At 37.3% G+C, this 25,606-nt stretch overlaps 3 protein-coding genes across 4 annotated transcripts; 1 reads left to right on the top strand and 2 right to left on the bottom strand.

The window, feature by feature from the left end:
• Positions 1-262: 262 nt before the first annotated feature.
• LOC149625090 (abasic site processing protein HMCES) lies at positions 263-2,323 on the bottom strand. Its single transcript, XM_089851859.1, has 5 exons — positions 1,632-2,323; positions 1,375-1,564; positions 1,228-1,302; positions 1,101-1,163; positions 263-708 (listed from the first exon to the last, which is right to left on the bottom strand). The coding sequence occupies exons 1-5, from the start codon at positions 2,000-2,002 to the stop codon at positions 442-444; spliced, it is 966 nt and encodes a 321-aa protein (XP_089707985.1). The 5' UTR covers positions 2,003-2,323; the 3' UTR covers positions 263-441.
• Positions 2,324-2,468: 145 nt separating this feature from the next.
• Positions 2,469-5,317, bottom strand: LOC149625089 (E3 ubiquitin-protein ligase COP1-like). The gene is made up of 4 exons (XM_089851855.1): positions 4,857-5,317; positions 3,978-4,796; positions 3,534-3,912; positions 2,469-3,473 (listed from the first exon to the last, which is right to left on the bottom strand). Exons 1-4 carry the CDS (start codon positions 5,087-5,089, stop codon positions 2,817-2,819), a joined length of 2,088 nt encoding a protein of 695 aa, XP_089707981.1. The 5' UTR covers positions 5,090-5,317; the 3' UTR covers positions 2,469-2,816.
• Positions 5,318-6,102: 785 nt separating this feature from the next.
• Positions 6,103-25,606, top strand: LOC149625088 (uncharacterized). Of its 2 annotated transcripts, none has more exons than XM_089851857.1 (6): positions 6,103-7,060; positions 19,911-20,180; positions 20,580-20,716; positions 20,816-21,447; positions 21,549-21,608; positions 24,302-25,606. In XM_089851857.1, exons 1-6 carry the CDS (start codon positions 6,866-6,868, stop codon positions 24,517-24,519), a joined length of 1,512 nt encoding a protein of 503 aa, XP_089707983.1. In that variant the 5' UTR covers positions 6,103-6,865; the 3' UTR covers positions 24,520-25,606. The 2 variants fall into 2 exon arrangements, with proteins under 2 accessions (XP_089707983.1, XP_089707984.1); XM_089851858.1 differs by lacking the exon at positions 6,103-7,060 and adding an exon at positions 11,523-11,828.

Raw genomic sequence — 25,606 nt, 5'->3', positions numbered from 1 at the left:
TCTTCTTTCATACCCCCCCCCCGTCCCGGGGAAGGGGGTCCGGGACTTTGACGCGAGCCCACATTACTCTGTTCTCCATTCCTACTTCTAAAATTAAATCTATCCCTGGTATTACATTCAACGCGTGGCGTAGCTCTTACCTTTTTTCGCGCCATTTTGCACCCCAAAGTATTTTTGCACCATCCATGATTGCCTTCCGTACGCTTCGCGATAAATGTTAGATCATGTATGACCATGTTAAAATAATGGTTATTGAACTGTGTGTTTGTAAAAATATTTATTTAAAATGAAATACGTTGTTATAATAACATTTTTGTAGAACTTTTTTTCTGCTAGTTTGGCAAAAATGAACTTTTGCAAATGGATGGCCTATTTGCACCTTTGGCTTATACATATTAAAATTATTAATTCTGGAAGGTACATATGGGCCTTAAAAGTGCTTTAATGATTCAATTTGGGTTTTTTGGCTTTGGAATGGTCACCAGCAGATCCAGTTTCGAGAGTTTTAGAGGCGCTCGAAGTTCTAAAAAATGACGTTATCGAACTTTGTCCGGGCAGCAACGCTCTCGTTGTTGCCGTTTTTTTCTGGGGTGTCATATTGGGTTCTGTTTTTACCAGGCATGACGGATCATGATTTCTAGAGTTGTTGACCCTATCAGAAACCGGGTACCATTCCAATTTCGTAGGGGGCTTTAGAAGGTTCTTAACCTTATTATAAATTGGTACAGTATAGTTTAATTTTATGCTAGATAACAGCAAGGATAGATTTAATTTTAGAAGTAGGAATGGAGAACAGAGTAATGTGGGCGCGCGTCTCAATCCCGGACCCCCTTCTAAGGGATGGAGGGGGTATGAAAGAAGAGGCGGGTCATAGCGACAGAGGTAGAAAGGAATTACGTATTTTCGCCGTCCCCCTCAGCAACGTCATCAAAACGTAGTTTAAGTGAGCCAATAAGATAATTTAAACTTTTCGTTACGTGTTGGAGGGAGGGGCTCTATACTGGGCTATGAGTCGGACTGAAGTAAATACTAACCGTTCTCCATTCCCAGTTCTAAAATTAAATCTATCCCTGATAACAGTAATGTTACTAGGGAAATACCTCTACTATGGAACTCTTAGAATCTAGCCAAGTATTTATTTCCTCGTCGGTTTCCAAAATAACCTTTTTTGCAGTAAAAAAATAGGCTTAGCAATTTTAATAAAGTGGCGCTTATTTTAGAGCTTACAGGGACTCTGGAATGAATGCTTGCAAATGGCTCTTGTGAACCGATTGTCACCACTGTGTACGAATATTTCGGTCCCTATTGAAAGTTTTGGTATGAAAAAAATTCCTTAACCCCCCCCCCTCCCACAACGATCTAATTTATTCAAACCAATTGCGTTTCAGGTGTTTTTGAGAATAATCCAGCCATATTTAAAAGTTTAGGCCCTGTCCAACCTTTAGACGCATTCCAATATTTTTCTAAATCATCATAATCAAGAGCTTGCCATTCTATATCCGATGGCCAATAAACGAAATACGGTTGCTTAAATTTAGGATCAATCTTTTGCCATTCGTAAAACCTCCATTTAAAGGTGAACCCTAGTTAGTTAGGCTTAGGAAACTTATTGACAGAAAGCAAAGGCTTACCCATTCACAGCCACGACGCATCTTTGTCCAGAAGTAAAAGGTATTTTAAATATATCTTTTTCTAATATTGTCTCGGATTTCGCGTTGTTTATTTTTGTTGAATAGTTCCACGATGGTGTTATACCCCAACACATGTCCCAAAGAACTCTTTCACTCCTTTCAGTTGTTATGTCTTTTTCATTACTTTCGAATTTCGCGGACACTAAAACCGGTGTGATACTTGTAGGAGCCATATTAAAATTTGGCGCGTAAGGTGCTATTTCGTATTTGTAACTATATACTGGTAAAACTGGATTACCCGCCTTATTTGGATATGCACGAGCTCTTTGGAAGTGGCATCCCTCTAGGGTACACGCATATCGACCGCACATGTTTAAATATTAATTAAAATTATTAACTTAATCGCGTAAAAACATGCCAACTTGAGTTGACAACCAGAGTACCAGACAGTTCAGACTGGCCGCTCGCTTGAAGTAGCAGACGACGGCCTTCGCGGCCCCCTCCTCCCCTCTCACCCAAAACGTAGTTCAAAGGAAAAATTAACAACGTAACATTATACCTTAAAAGAACGGCCTTTTTCCAAATATGAAAGGAAAATAATTAAAACGAAATAAATTAGCTCTTATTACAAAATAATTAGCGTTTAGTTGGTCTTATAAACGAGGACTACTACGCCATCCGTCATCGCTTTAGTGGCCTTTGCTAGCCAGAAGTTAGAAGTTGAACTTAGAACCTCTTACCACTATGTAACGGGATTGGTTCGGTTTAGCAGACGTCACTAAAGCAATGGCGGCACAGTGGTCCTCGTTTTTTTTTTTAATTATTTAAGTCTAATCGTCATAGTTAAAAAAATAATTTTATTCCATTGACGCCAATAAAGCATATTATTATTACAAGAAAACTTTGCTCCTACAACTGTACAAATTTACACTCTTTAATTTTACAACACTTTAGGCCCAATATCAAAGTGAAATCTAGTAAAATATAATTAAATAGTTTTAAATGTTAATTAAGTTGTACAGCCATTTCAAAAATACGAGGGAATTTATTTTTTATTTCCTAAACACTCAAAAAAAGAAAAATTAAAATTAAAAACATCAAAGGATGAAAATAGAACCCACTATCGAGTTAGGTTTAACTTTAATATTAATACAAATTAGGGGAACATCTAAACTTTAATTATCGTTAAACTAATTCCAAGACTTTTATAGTACCTTGACTATTAGCGGCTACTACAACATTGGAACCAGTTCTCCAACAAACTGCGCTAACAAATTCATTGGAGTCTTCTTCCTTAGTGTCTTTTTCAATGACGCTTCTCACAGTATCAAAGTGAAAGGCTAAAACTTGCTTAGCTAAGCCTTTATAATAAACGTAAAGGGAGTTGTTTTCGCTACCACAAGCGATATAATCGCTATCAGTGGCTAATCCCACAAAGTTTTTTTCATTCAAATGCCCCTCAAATGAGCGAATACAATGCGACGGTTTATCAACATTCCAAAGTTTCAATTGGCTATCCGTGGATGCTGAAACTAATTCCGTCGAACTTAGAAATTTGACGTAGGAAACGGCTTTCTTATGGCCTCTATAAACGCCTAGAGCTTGTTTAGTGTTGCGCAGATCGTAATAATGAACAAAATGATCGGCCGAACCAAATGCCAAATGGTATCGACTTTCAGGGTTGAATTTAACGCAACAAACATTGGCTTTCGCTTCCAAACACGTAACGGAATGTTCGCAATCAGTTGACCAAAGTTTAACTCTGGAATCGTCAGAACCTGAAGCTATGAGTTTAGTGTCGACTTTGTTGAAATCAACGCTCCAACAACGTTTTTCGTGTTCCTATAAACCAAATCAGTAAGTATTGTTGAAATGAAGAATTTAAAGTTGGTTACTTTTCACCTGAAATAAACGAATCTTTTGTCCGGTAAAAGCGTCCCAAAGTGAAACGGACCCTTCGTAATCACTACTGGCTAACATGCCCTTATGATAGGAACTCCAACTGATACAACTTATTTTCGAGTTGCAGACCATTTCATTCATGGGATAATGGATATCAACCGTATCCTGAATAACAGAGTTGTACTCGAAGAGTTTAATTCGCTTCGTCACACCGGCAATTGCGAAAAACTCGTTATCCTTATCAAACTCTATGCTCGAAACTATACTGGAACCGCTAAATAAATCACTAGCGTAATTCAGTGTAGATAATGCTCGAACAGAACAAAATTTCGTGAATTTATGAAGGGTATCTGAGAATTCTACTAAGCCATTTTGAGCTCTGAAAAATAAGTATAAGAGTTGAACATCTGAAAAAAAAAAGAGCTCGTTGTATGATTATGTTACCCTTTAACTGTCGAATTCATTGAGATTGTTTCCATTGTAAAACTCTCGTCAACGCTATCGGGATCTTTTGATCGTGAGGTAAAATAACATTTTTCTAAATCGTCAAAATGGTTTATCATTCGTCTTCGTCTATGCATCAAGTTTGTCATAACGTTTTTAGAAGATCCACTGTATAAACTTCCATTAAAACCATCTTGTAAAGAGTTATTTTTCAAGGTATTTACAGTAACCGGGCTTTTATCAACAATAGAGCTAGCGGGAACTATCCTGGTAAAATTAGTCCCACTACATCCTCCACCAGTTCTACTAAATGAACTGCACGATGGTTCATCTTTTTTGAGGCTGGTGAAAACTTCGTCAATCGTTTCGTTATGATTGAACGTGTTTAAATCTGGCACTGAATCAGAGTCTGAATTTTTGACGTTTGTACGATTGTCTACAGTTTCGCTAATTGTTTTCATGTCTTCCTCTACATAACGAAGTTCTTTCATGATGGATTCAAGTTGTTCTTGCTTTCGACGTCGAGCATTTGTTAGAAATTCTTTCAACAAGAGTAATTGAGCTGATTTGTTGTTCGTTTCAAGTTGTTGCTTCTTCTGAGCTAAAATGTTAAGCATCATGTCGACGCTGGCCAAATCTAATTTTTCACCATCTTTGTTCCACAGTTCCCAAAACTCTGACACATGAACAGAGTTCTCCGCATCTAATTTCAACTTTTTTTCTAATTGTTTCTTTTTGAACTTGGTGATTAGTTCGTTCAGAACAAAATTAGGAAATATTTCGTAGTTTTTTTCGATGATAAAGTTGCATTTCGGACACCTAAGGGAATAGTAATTAATACGCCTATTTGGGTCATTCACATCACATGCAGGGACTTACCGATTGCTGTGTTCCAAGCTGGTAGTTATGCATTTGTGACAAAATGTATGTCCGCATTTAGTCATATGAGCTTCTTCGATGGTTTCGAAGCAAACAGGACACAAAAAGTCGTTATTCTTATCTTCATAGGAACTGAGATCACCGTTGTAGACCGGAGGAAGAGGATGTTGCCTCTTTCGTGGACGAGTTGATGATAAATCATGCCCACTGTTGGGCCTATTTCCCGCAGCCATTTACCCGCCTATTCTTCCCGCCACAATCGCGTTGGGAAAATAAATGATATTTTACACCTTTTACCTTCCAATTTCCATTAATATTCTAAAACTAAGTTAATTTAAAGCAGGACTAATCTTGCTCTTAACATCATTCCATTGATACGCGCATCGTTACACAAGGTCCACAGACATTCTTCATCTTGGATAGCTGGCAGCCTCAGCCTGGCAGTCTGGCACGGGCACAGGCATTTTATTGTGTGAATGTGAAACTTTCTGATCGGTTGACCGCTAGATAGCGATAGTATCGCAGCCTGAGCGAAATCTTGTGTAGAAAAGCGTTTTGCTTTGAATATTAAAATTTTCTTAAACTTTATTAAATAATTTTAAAACACGATGAAAAAAATCAATATTTAAAACGTAATTTGATTAAATAAAAACTTTAAGTTAAGTTTTACAAAATTATTTCATTATCATATAAGCGCTATCTATTAGTTGAAGGCGCTATCAACCGATCCTTTTGGCGCAAATTCAAGCGAAGTATAATCGCGGGAGATTTAAGTGGTTAAAACCGATGACCGTACTGCTATTCCAACTTTTCCTCGCTTTTAATTACGAATTAATGTAGAAAACTAATTACTAATTGAATAAAGTTGATTGAAAACTACTTTTAGACAAGTTTTGTATCCATCGCTTAAAATAAACTGAATGCCAGGGGAGGGGTAGAATTGAGAAAGAAATCACGATGAACGTCACCGGAAGTAATAATTAAAAAAAGGTGGTTCCTCGCATTACTCCCTACTGTCCCTACCAAATAAAATAACTGTCCCTTCGTAGATATACATCATACGATATGGCTAAATAGCACACTTATTTCACAAAGACGGCGCTACATTCACATTCTCTTCAAAACATTTACTATAATTGAAGAGTTTGCTTCGGGGTTTTGGTGAAACACGTATACTCCTTGGATAAACGGGGAAAATTAATGTAGTCTATGGTGTATAGGAGGCGTGTGTTTAAGAGAATAGAGACTCTAGCCGGGGGAGGCAAGTTGGGTGCGCAAATTCAAGGAAGGAGGGATGAAAATGAGAAAAAAACCAACTTCATCCCATAAGAGCCCACCACTCAGGAGAACTCGACTTCTCGAGAGAAAAAGAAAGAGTCTGATCAACTCGCCTCCGGTCAGTCACGACTTAAAAATCGCGCGCCGGAAACCAGTAGACACGCGCCGGCATCACCACCGCACCAATGAGTTATGAAGATAAATAGAGATTTCATCGACCGCGTCAAAATCTCCAAACATCAAGCCAAGTTGCGTATTTATGTGTATGACGTTTTTTACCAACATTTTATCACGTGACGATGAGACATATATTACAACGTTAAAGACAATTTAAAAAAAACTTCGCGCCCGCGCTTTTTTAAAACACTGCTCAAAGTAACGTCATATACATTGTCAGTGGTCCTCGGCACGAGCCTATTCCCACGCGGGGTCTGAGCTCTAGAGGTATTATATATTCCAACGTCATTGTGCCGTTGAATTCTTCATCTTTCACCCACCAAGAGACGTTAGAGTGAAAAGAACCTCACCCCACCCATCTGGAAAGAGTCTTGGGAACGTTTTTGACATTCAATTGTCCGCAATCTTGCTTGGTTACCTCGGCTGGTAAATCTTGACACGCGTTTGGTGTCAGGGAGTGTTCGTGGTTCATTGAAGTCGAAAGTAAACAAAACAAAAGGATTAACGTAACAATAGGTGACATTAATTACGCGTTAAACGTTTAATCGAGTTAAATGATGTTGGAACGCGGTGGACAAGGTGCTTATCTAGCCGATGGCGCTACTGCCTCGGCTTGTTTACCGATACAGCGTCGAGCGCATCAAAATGACCATCATAACCCAGCCATATTTCATTATCATCACCATCATGGGCACGCTCATGGACATCATTACAATACAACATCTAATAGAAACCATCAATATTATGGGGTAAGTGTATTTTGCAGAATGTGAATTTGGGACGCTTTTGGTTTTGCAATTTACAAACGGGTTGTATCTTATAATGAAGTGTTAAAACACTGAGACACTTTAAGGACTGAGATCCAATGAACTGATGGTAAACAAGAGAACGTCCTTTATTTTTTGATATAAAACCAAAATTCAACATGTCTTTCCATTTGCATGCGTGGAACTCCTCGTTTCTGGTCAAGGGCTTCGAATTAAAATTCATTTGTTTATCATAAGTTTAGTTACAGTTAGCCTACAATCGGTCTAAACGATTATAGATATATGAAAGTCTCAAGTGGGCACGATCGCTCTTTGATCAGATGCTCTGTCTTCACTTCACTTAGAACCCTTTTCATTGGATCTACTAATTCTGCTGAAAATCTACTTGGGCTACAGTTTTTTCTGTGAAACTAATTAATAACGAAGTTTTGCTGAAAACTTACTGCATCAATGACCAATTTTAGTTTAGTACAACAGAAGTTGGAACTTGGATCAAGAGTTTTAACTATAAACTATAACACTTGACGAAATAACCATAACAATTCGATCAAAATCAAATATTCGAAATTTGCCATTAAACCCTATATTTTAGGTTTAGGTGGGATAATTGTTTGACGGCAATTTCGTATAATCTTAGCCGGAAAAACTGCCAGTGATGTCGGCAAGCCCTTAACTCTCAAGCCCCTATATCTCTCTCGGCTCGTGAACAGAATCTATTCAATCCAAACCCATTCACTAAAAGTTCCAGCATTTTAATTACAGAAGTTAATTCTCGCTAAATTTTGGGCATTATTCTTTGCATTTAATGAGAATAAAGTTAACTGATAAGTGGTTAAAAAGTTTAAGGTAATTTCAAAGTGGTCCCCCCATGAATGTTTGACACGTGTTTTAGAAGACACAATGATAAGGTTTATTTCTCAGAAATTCAATGCAGATAAAATAACAGACGAATCTCAATTTTATCAATGAAAATCTTGTAACTATAGTAAAATGAAGCTCTTAAGTTTTACTTCAGAGGTAAACCGTTCTTTTACTTTTTATTTTATTATATTTTATTTTTCAATGAGAATTCGCTCAAAGGCCGTATCTTCCCGCTCGAAATTACGGATAAATTCAAGTGCATGATCCAAAGGGTTTAACCCAAAAAATTGATAAGAACGCGGACAAACTTAAGAATGAAGTTACGTATCACTACTCTAACGGTTTTGGTTTGCTCAATGATTATCACCCTTAAGGAATTGGCGCCAATTTACAGCGTGGTTCAGGATAAAAAGGCGCGCAATAGCTTCTGGCGGGAATGAAAATGGCGCAATTATGCACGTGCGTAGATACAACCACGCGTTCTCGTGGACTGCCAAGTACCTTTTGATCTCAACCACGCATTCGCGTTCTTAAGGTTGGAAATAATTCCACGAAATGTTTGTAAAGATAAAGTTTGATAAACAACGTTAAATATCGTCGTATCACAAAGGAAATGGATGTGATAATTACGAAATTACGGTTAACTATTAGTCAAAGATGAATTAGTGTTCAATTTCACTTAATTTTTAATAGTTTTTCCGCGCATATACGTATTAATATAGTTTAAGCAGAAGGGGATATTAGAAGAAGTATGTCACTCTGTTTCCTTTTAATACTTAAGTTATGTAACATGATTCTTCCATGCAGGCTCACACTTATTGTTTGCCCTCCTGCTCATCAAACTTCATATGGGCGTCACACCGTGTTGATTTGAATTCTATAACTGTTTGTTACTAAATCCCCAGCAATAAACCACAAACCTTGATTGTCTTGACGTGAGACAAAAATCTACAAGCGCATGCGCCTTGACAAATAGTTAAGCGCTAATATAGTAATGAGCCGGAACTATTTATCGCCTATGTGATTCAGTTTAGTAACCTTTGCCCCAAATGTTCTGATGTTGGAAGGAATCATGTTACAATCATATACCCCGCTTTGTGGTGCACTTCTCTCGAACAGAAGTATAATATACTTCTGTTATAAGTCAAAGGTGATATATAATTTTATGTTTCAACATCAGTACTATGAATGACTGAATGAATCGTCAGGAAAAAAATTATTAGTAATCTTTGGAATTAATGTAATTTCAGATATAATTTTATAAATATACAGAAACCGCATGATTCCAAGTTAGGCCTAAATTATCTTCTACAAATACAATGCCCACGAATCCACGATGTGTTGAAATATATAGGAAGTAGATGCATGGTTTCCTTTTTTCTCGAAGGAAGTTACTAACGAAAATTTCGTAATTATTAGAAAATGTCGGTTTTAATGAAAAATTCATAATTTGACGAAAAAAAAAAATAATAATAAAATAAAATAGTGCAAAGTCACGAAGGAGGTTCCATTTCCTTTATAAACAAATAAACAAAATTCGAGGGTATTTTTCTAATATGTAAAAGACCAGAAAAACAAGTGTTTGCTCATAAACAAATTCCATCTAAGACCATTAAACACAGAGATTCCATTCACAACTTCGACAGATAATTGGCAAGGGAAATTACTAATAACTTCCACCAGGGATAGATTTAATTTTAGAAGTAGGAATGGAGAACGGTTAGTATTTACTTCAGTCCGACTCATGGCCCAGTATAGAGCCCCTCCCTCCAACACGTAACGAAAAGTTTAAATTATCTTATTGGCTTACGTAAAGTACGTTTTTTTGACGTTGCTGATGGGACGGCGAAAAATACGTAATTCCTTTTTTCCTCTGTCGCTAAGATCCGCCTCTTCTTTCATACCCCTCCGTCCCGTGGAAGGGGGTCCTGGACTTTGACGCGCGCCCACATTACTCTGTTCTCCATTCCTACTTCTAAAATTAAATCTATCCCTGCTTCCACGTTGGTCAAAGTTGCGTGTAGTGATGTCGGGCTACGTCTGGGGTTGTTTTCTGGTAGGGCAGTCTTGCTCCTGTGTGTTGATTTCTCTGTTTGTAATTTCCCAATTGGTCTATAGCTAACGTTCACCAGCGCGTTTTAATCTCTCTCTAAATAAATTTATCTATTCTATATCTTAATTCGAACTTAACTTTCAACGCCCAAAAAGTCCTGGAAAATTAAACGTGTATTACGTTACGAATCAAAGTTAACTCAAGTGGAAAAGGTCAAATTTGAATGTAACTACGATGAATCAACATTGGTATTACGGAGCCTTCTGGCAAAATTGCAAAAGTCGCGAACAGTATTGGAACAACAAATAAAAAAATCGGATCAAACTAATTTAAATATTTCTGAAAAATGTATAGTTAACTTATAGTAATGCGATTTAGACCTTGAAGTACCTAGAAATGGGTGCTAATTGGTCCTTTGGTATTTGGGGCATGCAGACAGCTATAAGCTAGCGATGATTCAACTATTAAAGTATTTATCTCAATAGGGTCTTATCATATGACATTAATTAAAAGTGCCCCTAGAGCAATATCACCATTCAAGGAATTTAAACGAGATTGAAAGAAAGGTAAAAACTCTCTTTTAGAAATTACGATGAATGAATACTTAATTAAACATTAATATACGTGATACGTTAACTAGAAAGATTCGGAATATCTTAAATATTCAAGGAAAGCAAAAGAGAAAAAAAAATTGCCCCGTGAACTCTGAGAAATTGGAGAGCGGAATTTGAAATTGAAAAAGAAAAATCTGAATTATTTTAGCATAAGTTCATAAGATATGTTACATAAGTTTGTCACTGGTTACAAACTGGAGCTTGTCATGAAGTGACGTAGATAGGTCATAGATCCTCCTAAAGCGACGGCTGGTTTTGGCGCTGTCAAAGGCTTAGTACAGACTGCAGACTAAATAGAAAGATGGACTGCAAAATTAACCGAGTGTAGGACTTCAATTCTCGCTTGTCGTTCTCGAACTAGCTCGAGCTGTCTCTAGCATTACGATGTATATGTAGTGTCATACTTATGTAACATATCTTACAAACTTATGTTTATAGTTATTCCTCTTTAATTTTGTGAGATTTACTTATACAAAAAATAAAAAAAAAATAAATCTGGAGTCAGAAACCAATTTTATAATAAATATAATATACCACAATCTTTTTGTAAATTTCTTCAAAATTTACCGGCGACCTCGTCTAGTAAAGTTCCCCATTATTCGAGTTTTAATAGAGCTCAAAATTCGTAGTAAAAAAATGACGAAATACCGAGCGGCTCCGTACGGATTCCAACCTGTTATAAAGATATTGCCCAACTAGAAAAATAATAGGAGGTACTCGAATTGAAACGTCATCAAAAATAAACCCGCCTCTTTACAACCATATATGGTAGTACTACGACAAATCTAAGGGGAAAGCAACGTACCAAACTGGATTTTCATTGATGAAAACGTTTTTCTGGGGAAAAAATCGGGGGAAAGATTGAACAGGGGGATTTTCTTACGTTCCTGACTCTAGTCAAGGCATCTTAGAGCATTCTGAATTTGGTACGAGAGTGAACGGACAGTCGTCGCGTACCTTGTAACACGGTTTCAAATCGCCTCCTCGTGCTATGCGCGCTTGAATCATTCATCCAACTCACCAAACTATATTTAGATAATAATATATATTATATTTATTTATGTTTAAATTAAACGAAATTCAAAGTTTAATCATGGATGATCACGATGAACATCATCTCTTGGATGACGATCAAATAGTTCCCGATTGTAACGTGACGTTATTGTTAACCGCCAAATTAGAATCGGATTCCGTATCATCTTGCGGTTCGTGGCCCTTAGAGGTAATTAATCAGATTTATTCAAATTTAATTAATAATTTTAATGGGTTTATTTTATTTAATTAAATTTATTTGCTATATGGGTTTTATTTAATTAAATTTATTTGCTATATGGGTTTTATTTAATTAAATTTATTTGCTATATGGGTTTTATTTAATTAAATTTATTTGCTATATGGGTTTTATTTAATTAAATTTATTTGCTATATGGGTTTTATTTAATTAAATTTATTTGCTATATGGGTTTATTTAGTTAAATTTATTTACTTTCTGAGTTTATTTAGGTAAATTTATTTGCTATATAGATTTAGTTAGTTAAATTTATTTGCTATATGGGTTTAGTTAGTTAAATTTATTTGCTATAAGGGTTTATTTAGTTAAATTTATTTGCTATAAGGGTTTATTTAGTTAAATTTATTTGCTTTCAGAGTTCATTTAATTAAATTTAATTTCGATTTGTTTATTAAATAAATTTTTATTGTAATTGCATTAATTTAATGATCAAATTCAACCGCAAGTAGTTGAAGTACTTTAGGAGGTTATTTCTAATTTTAAAATTATATTGATTTGATTTAATTTAATTTAATAATAATTAATTATAATTAAATTAAAAGTAGTTGAAATTCTTCCGGGGTTACCGAAACCTAATGTGATAAAAATGCAGTATTTTAATATTAATTTAACAATAATTAAATGGTGAATCATTCATTTTTATTCCAAAATTAATTTCCACTTTCACGTTCAATTAAATAACCTTAGAATCTTGGAAATCAGTGTACCGTAAAATTACGCTATCATACTCAGGTGATCAAATTAGAACCAATTCACTGACAAAGCTGTTAGTCGACTCAATTTCAATTCACATAAATTGTAATTAAGATTAGGTAATTAAAGATATACCGCAACGCTAATTAGGACACCAGGTAACTAACTTATACACGGAAGGTATAAAAAATTTATCGTGGCAAGGTAGAAACACGACAAGTCGAAAGGAAAGAAAAATTCTCGCCGCGGGGCGTTCATTTCAAAAATATCTTAACATGACGCATTGCGTAGACTTTTCGAATTTTTCTCGGAATATCTGTATGTTTAATTTCATGGAAATAGATGCGCCAAGAATCAGTTTTCTTCCTTATTGAATTCTAAATATCGGAAAAATTTACTTGAGTTTTTTTTTATTATTTTGGTCTTTATTTATAACTGCATGCGTGATATGGAAGACCTCATTTTTTCGGGATTTATGAATATAAATAAATTAATTGATAAAAACGGGTGAATTTTATACGATTTCCAAGTCGATTGCAATTTTAAACAACACCTATTCAACGATATAGGAAAGGTTTAGTCCGAAAGTAGGCTTAATAGAAACTGTTTTTATAAAACTTGTCTGAAATTAGGCGTTTTTATTAAAATAATATGAAATTAGGCTTAGGAAAACCGTTTACCTAAAATAGTCTGAAATTAGGCTTATAAAAAAGACGTTTCTTTTAAAATAATATGAGATTAAGCTTAGGAAATGAAGTTTCTATAACAAAACAGTCTGAATTAGGCTTAGGAAAAGACATTTTTTATAAGAAAATAGTCTGAAATTAGGGTTAAAAAACCGTTTCTCAAAATAGTTTGAAATTAGGCTTAGGAAAAGCGAAAAAAAGTTTTTTTAAGTTTCTCTACGCGGCTTTGAATTCAAAAGTAAAAGATTGTTAGAAATTTAGGGCGATTGTTAGTATTACAAACTATTTTGAAACAAATGTCGATAAGGGCTGAGGTATGATATTTGCAGATGGAAAATATCTCGACTAAAGGGATCAATTTGCCTATCTTATCTATCGAATCCCCTTTCTTATTATCCAGGTGCTAGGTTTTTACCTGCCAGTTACAAAATATAATACCGTATTATAGGAAAAATAAAGCTAGAGAGGCTCATTTGAAGAAAGCCGCGAGATAACTGATATGATTTATGAATAATACTATTACTGAACACGAGCGATTTCATTTTAAATCAAAAACATTTTGACAAATGACGAGCGACCTTTGGAATTTTAAGTCACCGGTGCGTAATCTTAGTGTAGGTAACGGAAAATTGTACATGGGACTCATGGAGATTGATTGAAATTAACTGAATCCCATGGAAGCTCTCTGAAACTCAAGGAGACTCAGAGAAATTCATGGGGCTCTGGGAAACTCATGGAGACTCAGAGAAATTCATGGGGGCTCTGGGAAACTCATGGAGACTCAGAGAAATTCATGGGGGCTCTGGGAAACTCATGGAGACTCAGAGAAATTCATGGGGCTCTGGGAAACTCATGGAGACTCAGAGAAATTCATGGGGCTCTGGGAAACTCATGGAGACTCAGAGAAATTCATGGGGGCTCAGGGAAACTCATGGAGACTCAGAGAAATTCATGGGGGCTAAGGGAAACTCAAGGAGACTCAGAGAAATTCATGGGGGCTCAGGGAAACTCAAGGAGACTCAGAGAAATTCATGGGAGCTCAGGGAAACTCAAGGAGACTCAGGGAAATTCATGGGGGCTCAGGGAAACTCGTGGAGACCCAGGGAAATTCATGGGGGCTCAGGGAAACTCGTGGAGACCCAGGGAAATTCATGGGGGCTCAGGGAAACTCGTGGAGACCCAGGGAAATTCATGGGGGCTCAGGGAAACTCGTGGAGACCCAGGGAAATTCATGGGGGCTCAGGGAAACTCGTGGAGACCCAGGGAAATTCATGGGGGCTCAGGGAAACTCGTGGAGACCCAGAGAAATTCATGGGGGCTCAGGGAAACTCATGGAGACTCAGAGAAATTCATGGGGGCTCAGGGAAACTCATGGAGAGTCAGGTAAACTCACGGAGACTAATGGTGACGCCCTGAAATTGATTGCGTTCCATTTATACTAACACACAAAACAGAATTTCCCATGTCACGAGCAAAACCATAACCATTTCCTTCGATTAACTTTAAGTACCAACCAACCCTGAATTCCGTAACTACATAACATTTGGCCTTCTCCTTGCTCCAAAAATACTCTACTGACCTCGTAATATTTCGGGGTCAAACCTTGGATGCCCAATTGTATATTAGGCCTAGTTTTTTTCTCTTCCCATAATCCGAAATGGCGGGAGAAATATGGGTTAATTTGACCTGCTCAGATCGGAAACCATCAAGGTAGCAGGGGACCTTTAAGCACCTAAGCCTAACCAGGGCCTAAATCTACTAAAGATCCCCCCAAAGCAAAACCAACTTTCTCGCGATCAAACCAGCCAGCCAGGTTTTCTAGGTTAAAATATAGGTCTTTACCTATAACCGGGGAAAGTTCCGATGCAAGTGGAACCTATAGCTCCGATGATTTAAAAGTTATGACCTAACAAACGGTCACCCGAGTTACGGATGATGACAATGGGCCATACTGGCACGGTTCCGGAGATGTTATATCCCATCTACGTGACCCACATTAATTCGGGGACAGAGAAAACACCGTAAATAACGTATTTTCGTTCTTCCCCCAGGGAGAAGTTTCGGTATAACAGATTGTCAAAATTTTTACGTGAATTATAAACAACAAGTTCTGCATGCAGGGAATTTCGTCTAAAGATGAGTTTAGTTTAGTGTCATTGGAAAACTCCAAAAATTGTAATGAAATCATATAGGGCTTGTTAAATCTTTGGTATATTATTTAGAGATGGCAAAATTTAGATATTTGGCCTAAACAAAGACCAAAGTGTGTACAACTATAGCAAACAATGCGAAATTTTTCATTTCCAGTACGAGTTTAAAAATGATTCTACAATTCTAACAAGTTGGGAAAACCAAAATATTACCTCTCCGTGTCGAGAAGATTATATAAACTTAAGTATCCAATGAAAACGTCGACCTTTTTGCCCTCATCCTTTCCCGCGCTTTGCGCTTCCTCATTTCATCCTTACTCTCAACATTATCTTCCTCCATTTTACATACAAAAATCAAATACTCACAAAAAGAAGCGGCAAAAACCTGCTGGCCCTATACAACCACTAAATTTGACTTAATGTCCAATTTCCAACAACAATAATATACCGGTAGTTTAATTGACAACCTACTAGCATCGAAATTCTCATTAAGAATGGCTCCCGCGGATAAAAAAGGGCAATTTTCAACTAGGTGGGTGTTATCTCATTAGATTTGAAAAATATCATTTGTCTTTTTTACCAATGCCTAACCGTTTGGATTTTTTAAAGCAATCTTAGCACCAAAAAATATTTTTTGATACAAAATAAATGTTTTATATTCTTATTAAGAATAAAACAAGAGGATAAAAAGGTCTGTCCTCTCGTAATTTTTTAAGCTTTTATCATGATTACTTTATACAACAGTAACAAGGAGTATAAACCCATTAGTGGAAGCAGTATTTTTTTTCCGAAACAATATCGCTTATGTTTATCCTCTCTAGACTTCGCTAAAAACGTATTACTCCTACGTAAAATATTAATAGACAGGCAAGGATTCATACCATTAAAGAAGGAGCGCAATATTATCCATATTTTCATTTCATATACAGAGAAAAGAAATTATTATGTTTCTGAGAGGAGCTTCCCATTTTTGTTGTTGTTTTGAAAAATATATCGCAATGCACGGGCCTTGATAGATATAGGAGGCAATGAATGAAATATATCACAATGCACGCGCCTTGATAGATATAGGAGGCAATGAATGAAATATATCACAATGCACGGGCCTTCATAGATATAGGAGGCAATGAAGGAAATATATCGCATGCACGGGCCTTGGTAGATATAGGAGGCAATGATAATCTCTCTCTTTGCACGAGAGGTTTATCTTTAATATTTAAATAAATATAATTATTTTTAATTATTTTAATCTTCAATAATTAACATTAATAATAGTTAAATCGTTTAAAATAAAGTTATACCTATTATCATCTCAAACTTTGCTAATATTGACGTTTAAAGTGAAGGGTACCCCTCTTGCCCGCTTTATTCAAATTTTGGGGTATATATACGATTCGTTTCCATTATAATAGTAAGGAAAAAGCGCAATTGCGAAAACCTTTGGTGGCGATCCCACCTTAGGGAGGCTAGACGTTTCTCGTAACCCTAGCTGATCGCCGCGTATATCCTAAAACCAAACGATGATAATGGAGTAGAAGCCAATGATACAGATTGGTGTCAATGTGGAATAGACGGAAGACCAGTGGATGGTGGTGTTAGAAGCCAGTGTAAGTGCAGACTGGTGTCAATGTGGGATTGACAAAGAACAGAAGATGGTGGTGATTGGAAGCCAGTATGTACAGACTGCTGTCCAAGTCGAATGGACGAAGACCAGAAGATGGTGGTGATTAGAAGCCAGTATGTACAGACTGGTGTCCGTGTGGGATGGACATAGACCAGAAGATGGTGGTGATTAGAAGCCAGTATGTACAGACTGGTGGCCGTGTGGGATGGACAAAGACCAGAAGATGGTGGTGTGAGAACTCAAGTAGAGGAGCCATTTCCGTGACTGTGAAAGCAGTTCGGAAATGGCGAACACGTTTGCTCCGATACGCAAACTGCGAACGCGGTCACGTGGGTGTAACAACGGACAGACAGACAGACAGACACACAGACAGACAGACAGACACACAGACACGGCCGTTACAGAACCTCTCCTGGACTACGTCACACGGAGAGGTAAAAATCTTAAAAGATAGGTTTCACAATTCCGTTTAGAACCCGAGCTTTCTGCTGGGGAGGAGCTAAGATTCGTGAGATAATTTTCACAACCATAATGGTGGGTTGCATGCAAAATACCCACCAATATGGCTGCCAGAACCTTGGTAAGACTTAGAAGGGTGTGACGTACTACTCAGCCATCTGAAAGCTCTCTATACTCAACCCGACTTCAAAACCATCCTCGTGCCACAATTTTTGAACTATCAAAGCTGTCACTTTTACCAGCTTACTCGACTGAATTATCCGTGGAATCGCGTGCATCCGACTGCCCCACTAAATAACTAACTAAATTACTGTGTATCAACCCATAACTCCTTTGGTTATTACATAACCACACGGAGTAAAAATCGTAGAAACGTGATGAAGTATAGCATCACAACTATACTTTCGCAAGTAAACTGTATACGTTCATTGATAAGTAAATTTTCACACACTCATTGACGCAACAACTAGTATAGTAATAATAGTACCGAGTTCCCGTTTTTACTTAACAATATTAAACTGTAGAAAGTTCCTTAACTTCCTTTTAAAATGACCCCCCTTCATTCCCCATCCAACCAATTTCCGTTCCGTTAGAGAATCTAGTATACTTTCTCAGCTTTTACCAAATTAAGAGGCAAGTGAGAAAAAAATCGCCCCTAAAAATACATAATATGAAAGGCAAGTAAAAATAAAACCGGAACCAACGATGGGGATGTATTTTTGATACCGCTCTAACTTCGAAATAAAAAAAAACTACACCGTATATATTCCTTGACCTTTAAAATGTTGAAGGTTACGCGTCTATAGGGTCTTGATAGAACTTTTAAATCGGGATGAAATCTAAGGACTGGGATATCTAAGCTATATTTACTCCCGTAGCGCGGCGTTCGATTCTTTTACGTAAGACGGTATAGGGAACAATGGTTTCCCGTAACGTTCAAGGAGCTAAAAATCCAGGTCTAACAGACAGAAGAGAATACCGGAAACTCTTACGGAACCAAGCCGGAGAAGAGAGGGAGAAAACGGGGAAAAAACGGTCCTGAACCGCTCGCGATATCAGAGAAAAGTACAAATTTTTTTCTGACACCGATTTCTCCCGCTCGGGATGTAAGGTTTTTACAACAAAACGCCGCTCCGGAGTCCGCCAATATGTGGCATACCTTTTCGAGAGGGAATTTTTGAGAAAACTCTAACCGTACCACCTTATCGTACTTTTCGCTTTCCGTTTAGGCATAACTCGCTTGTATCGAATCTGTGAGAAAATTGTACATCGAAAAATTACGGGGAAACGTGTTTTCATTAAAAGGAAACGTCTTGAGAAACGTGGAAGTCTCGCGAGTCAAAACGGAAGATATATATGGCATAACATTTACGCTGTGTACTGTACTTATTCCTGTTTTTGAGTGGCTTAAATGTAATATTATATTTTGGAATGTTGTACTTAGAATAATCAGGGATAGATTTAATTTTAGAAGTAGGAATGGAGATCGGTTAGTATTTACTTCAGTCCGACTCATAGCCCAGTATAGAGCCCCTCCCTCCAACACGTAACGAAAAGTTTAAGTTATCTTATTGGCTCACTTAAACTACGTTTTGATGACGTTGCTGACGGGGACGGGGAAAAATACGCAATTCCTTTTTACCTCTGTCGCTATGACCCGCCTCTTCTTTCATACCCCTCCGTCCCGTGGAAGGGGCCAGGGACTTTGACGCGCGCCCACATTACTCTGTTCTCCATTCCTACTTCTCAAATTAAATCTATCCCTGAAATAATGTATACAAAACAGAAAAAAATTTAAATTATGTTTAGTTAGGTAACTCAATTCAATTGACCAGTATCTACAATTTTCTAATAGTGTAATGGCAGTCTTACAACCAACATACAAATACTCTATATTATATCACATACGCTATAATTGCGTTCGATATTTCACGATTTATTGTGAAAAATACCTCCCTTAAATTACGATAGAGACATCCTCGATAGTACGTATCCCGTACTTGTAAAAACACAACGCAAAAACCTCCCTGAAGTCGTCGGTATACCGCCACCACCAAAGTTGAAAAGTACAAAGGCTCTTAGCTTGAAAGAAGAACAATATAGTTCGAAATAAAAAAATTCACTTCCTTTTTTCCACAAAAACCGAAAAAGAGTCCCATAAAAATTCGTAAAAACGTCCCCACAAAAAGACCTTTTACGATCGACTCTGCATAGGATGTAGGAGGGGGATGGGGGTTGAACCCCTGAAAGAAAGCGTGTAGAAAGGAAAAGGAACAGGTATAGGAAAGTTTTGACCCCCTTATTGTTAGACTTATCTTTTTGGTATCTACAGCTGATTTTCTCCTTCATTCTATGAAAATACGTACTTCAACCATCTTTTCCGTTTTTCTATTTCAATTAGCATCAGAGTGCCAAAAACAATTTGGAGCAAACATACTTTGGTTCGAGCCAAGTCCCTCAACCGGAGCTCGGACATATCGGACAAGAATCAGTCCTAAACGGTGTTCCGCAAGTTCGTCTCAACTCCCAATCAAACGGCGCCAACGCCATGGTACACGCTCAGGGACACGGGCCAAGTGGTGGACATCTTACAATGCACACGTCAAACCACGTCATGCAATACGACACGGGATATTTAGACGATAAACCAAGAAGAGAAAGCGCGTCGCAGGTAAGTTCTGATATCTTTTTCATTTTTTATTCGTTAGTGACTTATGATTATGGATATGTCAGGGACTTGATGTACCTATGGGTGTTGCTACCTATTTGTAATAACACGAGGCATAACTTCCCACAGAGTGGGTGTGTGTTAGTTTAGTCCAAGAACGATCAGGGACCCTGTAGGCTGCGGGTCAAGGGGTCAAAATATTCCATAGTTCATCTGTCAGTAATGTATCATCTCCAGCTGAGAGATTTTAATCGAAAAATAAAATAAAAACTTGGAATAGTTTTAGACACAGACAATATTTCAACACGATGATATTAAATACCGAGGATTATTTTGATGTTGGCATTTGATATGATTGAGAAACTAAATGAAATCTATTTCCTTATTGGTTTTTTTTATTAGGTTGACGACTTTTTTGGATCGCATACGGACATTACCAACGAGGTCACTAACAACTACAACCAGCATTTACCGAATTACTACAATTCCTCATTCAATTTACCAAACCATCAAAATATTAACCAATCACAGGCAAATCGGTTAGTACTTATATATACTAATTATCTCCTCATAGACGATCAACTGAAAGAACCATTCATTTAACCCCGATTGTTTGTTCTTGTTTCTCTTAAAAACAGTGTTCCCAACCACAATTACTACCAGTCCTGCTCAAACGGTCCCATGCATGGGCCCAACAAACAGTGCGACGACGACGTTTTCAAACAACCCGCGGTTCCACCATGCAAAAATGTTCCATCCTCAACGTCAGTCCTCTCACCTTCCAATAGCCTTTTATGGACGAGCGTCGACCCTCAAATGGTCATGAAAACGGAACCGGTTGACGACATAATGGACATGGAATACTCGAACCAACAATTAACTCAACACCATCACCATTCGCCTCCTCAACATCCAACTCAGACCTTCATCAGCATGGGCCCACAGTTTTCATTATCCAGAGTTTATATGCCACCGACCCCTCCGAGTTCCGAACCCGGTTCACCAAGTACCGACGCTTTGGGTACTTTACACGGTGTCCCAAGAAGAACGCCGCCTCCTCCTTACCAAGGTTCAAGTATCTCGAGTCAAATGGCCTTAATGTGCGGAGGTGGTGCGCAAACGATGGACAGTAGTCGAGTTGGGATGAAAACACAACCGGAAATGGTACAGAAAAAGACACCCGTAACGTCACCAACGGGAACAGTGAAACACAATCGAAGGAATAACCCGGAGTTGGAAAAGAGACGGATTCATCACTGTGATTTCCCTGGTAAGTCAATTGTTTCATCAGACAAATTAAGAGTACTTCAATTTCCGTCTTGTTATATTTAAGTTAAGTTTGTTTCCATTCTTTATTTTTCATTTAAACAGCCTGCGATAAAGTTTATACGAAGAGCTCACATCTCAAAGCGCATCAACGTATCCACACCGGTAAGTCACTACTTTAACCTTGAACTTATTGCGGGGTCCTCACTCCCCTAAGGGTCAGGGACAAATGGTCAAAAGTAAAACGATGTTGGCTAGTAAATCAGGTGACCCTTTTTCTCGGACATTCAATTGGGCTTCTATTCTTAGTCCATTCTAAAATCCTCGATTGACTCGGGTGTCCTCTCGCTCCCTCACACGTGTACTGTCGTAAATCTGGCGAATTTCCTCAAAGCCACGCGCGTTACCCTGACCCTTAACCCCCAGGTTAGCCAAGGCCTAAGGTATAGAGTTTCGAAAAGGGTAAAAATCGAAATTTTAAACTTTTGTCCGAGAAGTTAGGGGGAGGTCTAAAGATAAAAATCGGGCCATTCTAACATCTGCGGAGATTTTTGAATTACATCAAAGGGTTTTTGAAAAGCCAGTCGATTATGTGCCAGTTTCTTCCATAGAAATTGAGTTAGTGAATACAAGAGAGGAGGGGGCAAGCCATATGTGGAGTTCTGATTGATTTCAGTTGAGAACTTCGGCTTGTTAGATTTCAATAGTATTGGTACATTTGAGCGCCGACGGTGTATGTCTCAAGAATCTCGCGGGTAAAATATGATCACGTGCTCGTCCGCCATGACGTTTAGAAATTGAGGTTCAAAATTTAATTAAATAGTATTGAAGTTTTAAATATAAGCCAGTTAAATTTTGCCTTTAACAAAAATTAACCTTTACGGATGTTCTGTGTCTGAATACGGAATGAATAGCAGCCGACTACAATGAGTCCAAAAAATACTAGGGAAATGTGTTTGGCAGCATTGCACCTCAGAAAATGGCGTTAGGTTTCGCTTTCGAAAATGAGCGAGTAGCGACTGCCGTAGCGGTGGCGCTATTTTAATATAGACTAGGACTATACCTTTAAAAATAGAGATAATCATAATGCTTCCTTATATTATATAAAAATCCGTAAAGAAAAACCAGTCAATTCAAGTTTTAAGAGAAAACACCAGAATTCCATTAACAACAAGACTATAACGATAAAATTCCTAAGATAAGAGAATAACTTAATCATCAAATCGTACCGTAACTTCAATAGAATCATGACACCCGACATAAATTTCCCCATAGACCATAGCACTATCATAGCTGAAAGATGCCATCACTTCTTAATTTAATCTTTTAAAAAAAATTCCACTTCTAAAGTGAACCTACCTCTTAGAAAACAAAACCGGTATAAACGATAGATACTCGCGCAAAATCGGGCTACATTTAAAATTAGTTCACATTTTTTTTCTTTTCGGTTAAAGCTCGCGCTCAATATTATTATTTCAGTTCATTTCACAATAACCAGAGTGAAGAAAAAAGTAAAAGAAAAATTTTTCCATCAATTTTTGTCGGTATTCTATCTCGTCGGGTGTCGTAAATAGTTCAACTCATTGACAGTATAAAAACGCCCATGACGAGCGGCTACTTAGGCCTTAAATCAGATATCCATCTCTTGATGTACAATACTTTCCCCAGACCATTTCAAAACTTACATACAGAGAAACCAACACAAAGGGGCGAGGCCGCCATTGGGGTTCCTAACAATTCTTAGTTACGTACTTCATGTAACGAACTTCTTAAATTTTTCGTTGCCAAGTGCACTTTGTGACACTGTGGTACCATAGGCGAGGGCATCTGACCCATTACGTTTAGGGCTATTGTTCGTTAAGCCTTGTCAGTAGTAACTGTAGATGCCATCGCTATACGTATCCAAATGGAGTTTCTTTTATGAGTGTGCCAAGTTTAGGGACAACCCGGGTACTCTATAGGGTACTGATTTATGACCCTGGCTATGTAAGTCCCCTTTTTTCACGCTTAAACGCGACCAGACCCCAAAGGGCAATCAAAGTAAATTCCAAACGTGTCTATTCTATATTCCCAGTGGAAAGAATTCACGTTGAAACTCAAGGGTAACTTAATAACCATGCGTTTTATTTCGGAGAAAAAAAACCGTCCAAAAAGCCAAGATCCATCCTTGGCTTTGTACCACTTCGTCTTGACATTGCGCTATATTTTGGGAAGTTTTATTTTTCAAGGACACACGTGCAACGGTCCATTTTAGTTGACAGGGCATTGGAGGGTTTATTAGAGTTAGTTTTAAGCCTCGTGTTAGATTGCCTTAGGGGTTTACCTCATCTAGACTCTGACAATCGACAGGCAGACTTGGCGATTTGGAAAGGGTTGAAACATCCCAGTCTGATTTATGGTACTTTAATGGCCCTGTGTCATTACGGACACCTTTTTCTTTGACACCACCTAATACTTTATCTTAAAATTGAAAGGTTTAGCGAAATTGGCAGCTAGGCGTATGTCGCCGCCATAAGTTTATAAGATATGTTCCATAAGTATGACGACACTACCTATGCTTCGTAATACTAGAGACTTACAGCTCGAGCTAGTTCGAAAACGACAAACGAGAATCGACTACACTCGCTTTTGCAGTCCATCTTAAATCCTATTTAGTCTGTACTGAGCCTCAATTTGACAACGCCTCACCAGGCGTCGCTTTACCTCGAATCTATGACCTACATCACTCACTTCATGACAAGCTCCAGTTTGTACCCAGTGACAAACTTATGGAACATAACTTACGATGTGGCGAATTAATTTAAGCGATGTTGGGTTATGAATTTTAAACTAACGTTGGAAACTATGTATCTTTTTAGGTGAAAAGCCTTACCAATGTCAATGGAATGACTGCCAATGGCGTTTCGCGCGTTCGGACGAATTAACGCGACATTTTCGCAAACACACAGGCGATAAACCATTCAAGTGCGCGGTTTGCGATCGCTGTTTCGCCCGATCAGATCATTTAGCGTTGCACATGAAACGTCACCTACCCAAGGAACCAAATGGTAAAGTTAATATGGGAAGCAAGCAATAACGAGTGTGCCTTAAGAAGAAAAACAATTAAAGTTTGAAAAACTCGAAACAATCCCACCACCGTTTAAGACTCGGGCTAACGCCCTGCAGAAACGGATGATTGTTGAACTTGAAACATACGATGTTTTTGTTTTGTTGCACCATACGTAACAGTATTTATTTTGTACGCCATTTTTTCAACGAATGCCAAAACGCGTTAACTTTGTGATAGGAGTTTGATTTTGCAAATCGAATGAAGTGGCCATAATTCCCTCCCCTAAAATATACATACCAGCATTGCATAACGACGAATCAAAACATTTTCGAAGATATAAGAACTCTACCTTTCATAGTGATATTACAAGTGTTGTGAAATTTATTCAACTGTTTTCAATCAACTACATTCCAATTAACGACTAAGATGTTTATTCGTATTTATACCCCGTTTAGCATTATTTCTAATTCTGTTAAAACCCGTCCAAAATAATTCAGCATTCCGATAAAAAAGATTTTTTTACCTCAATTGTTTCGTAATGAAACTCGCAATAAAATTATGTACTTTTTGTGAATAAGATTTTTTTATTTTAAATTAATTTATTATTTTTAATGATAATAAATTTAATTTGAAATATATATTAACTGGGAAAAAATTTACCTAAAATGTTTTAATTATTTTTTGTATGGCATTTTTTTATTTTTTTTTCAAACCTGGCTCATTTTAAATTAATCAGTATTTATGCACAATATTTGCCTTATAAAAAAATCACAGTGCCATTGTCAAAATCAGTGCCTTACACGAAAAAAATATGTGATATTTTGACCCCAATTCTCATTACCAATCATACGCCATAAGTGTCTAAACTCTGACATGGGTTTCCTTCAAAAAAAAAATAAAATAAATAAAAATAAAACTTGATACCAAACCACATGGTTGTCAAAAATAACGTGCCTTACGATTTACTTTCATAATTTGTAAAACTTGACGTAGTTTCACATATTTTCCTTAATTGTGGTTTTAACCAATTTTCGATGTAAATTTCAATGATTTTCTATATATTTTTAAACACAATCAGTCTTTTGTACAAAAATTAAAATATAATTTTTCTTAA

This window comes from Phalangium opilio, unplaced genomic scaffold (genome assembly GCF_054372755.1).
Source record: "Phalangium opilio isolate 3A_F unplaced genomic scaffold, DU_Popi_V2 ptg000105l_1, whole genome shotgun sequence".
Classification (NCBI taxonomy): Eukaryota; Metazoa; Arthropoda; class Arachnida; order Opiliones; family Phalangiidae; genus Phalangium; species Phalangium opilio.
Note: the sequence above shows the minus strand (reverse complement) of the source record. Positions and strands in the feature narration are given on the sequence as shown.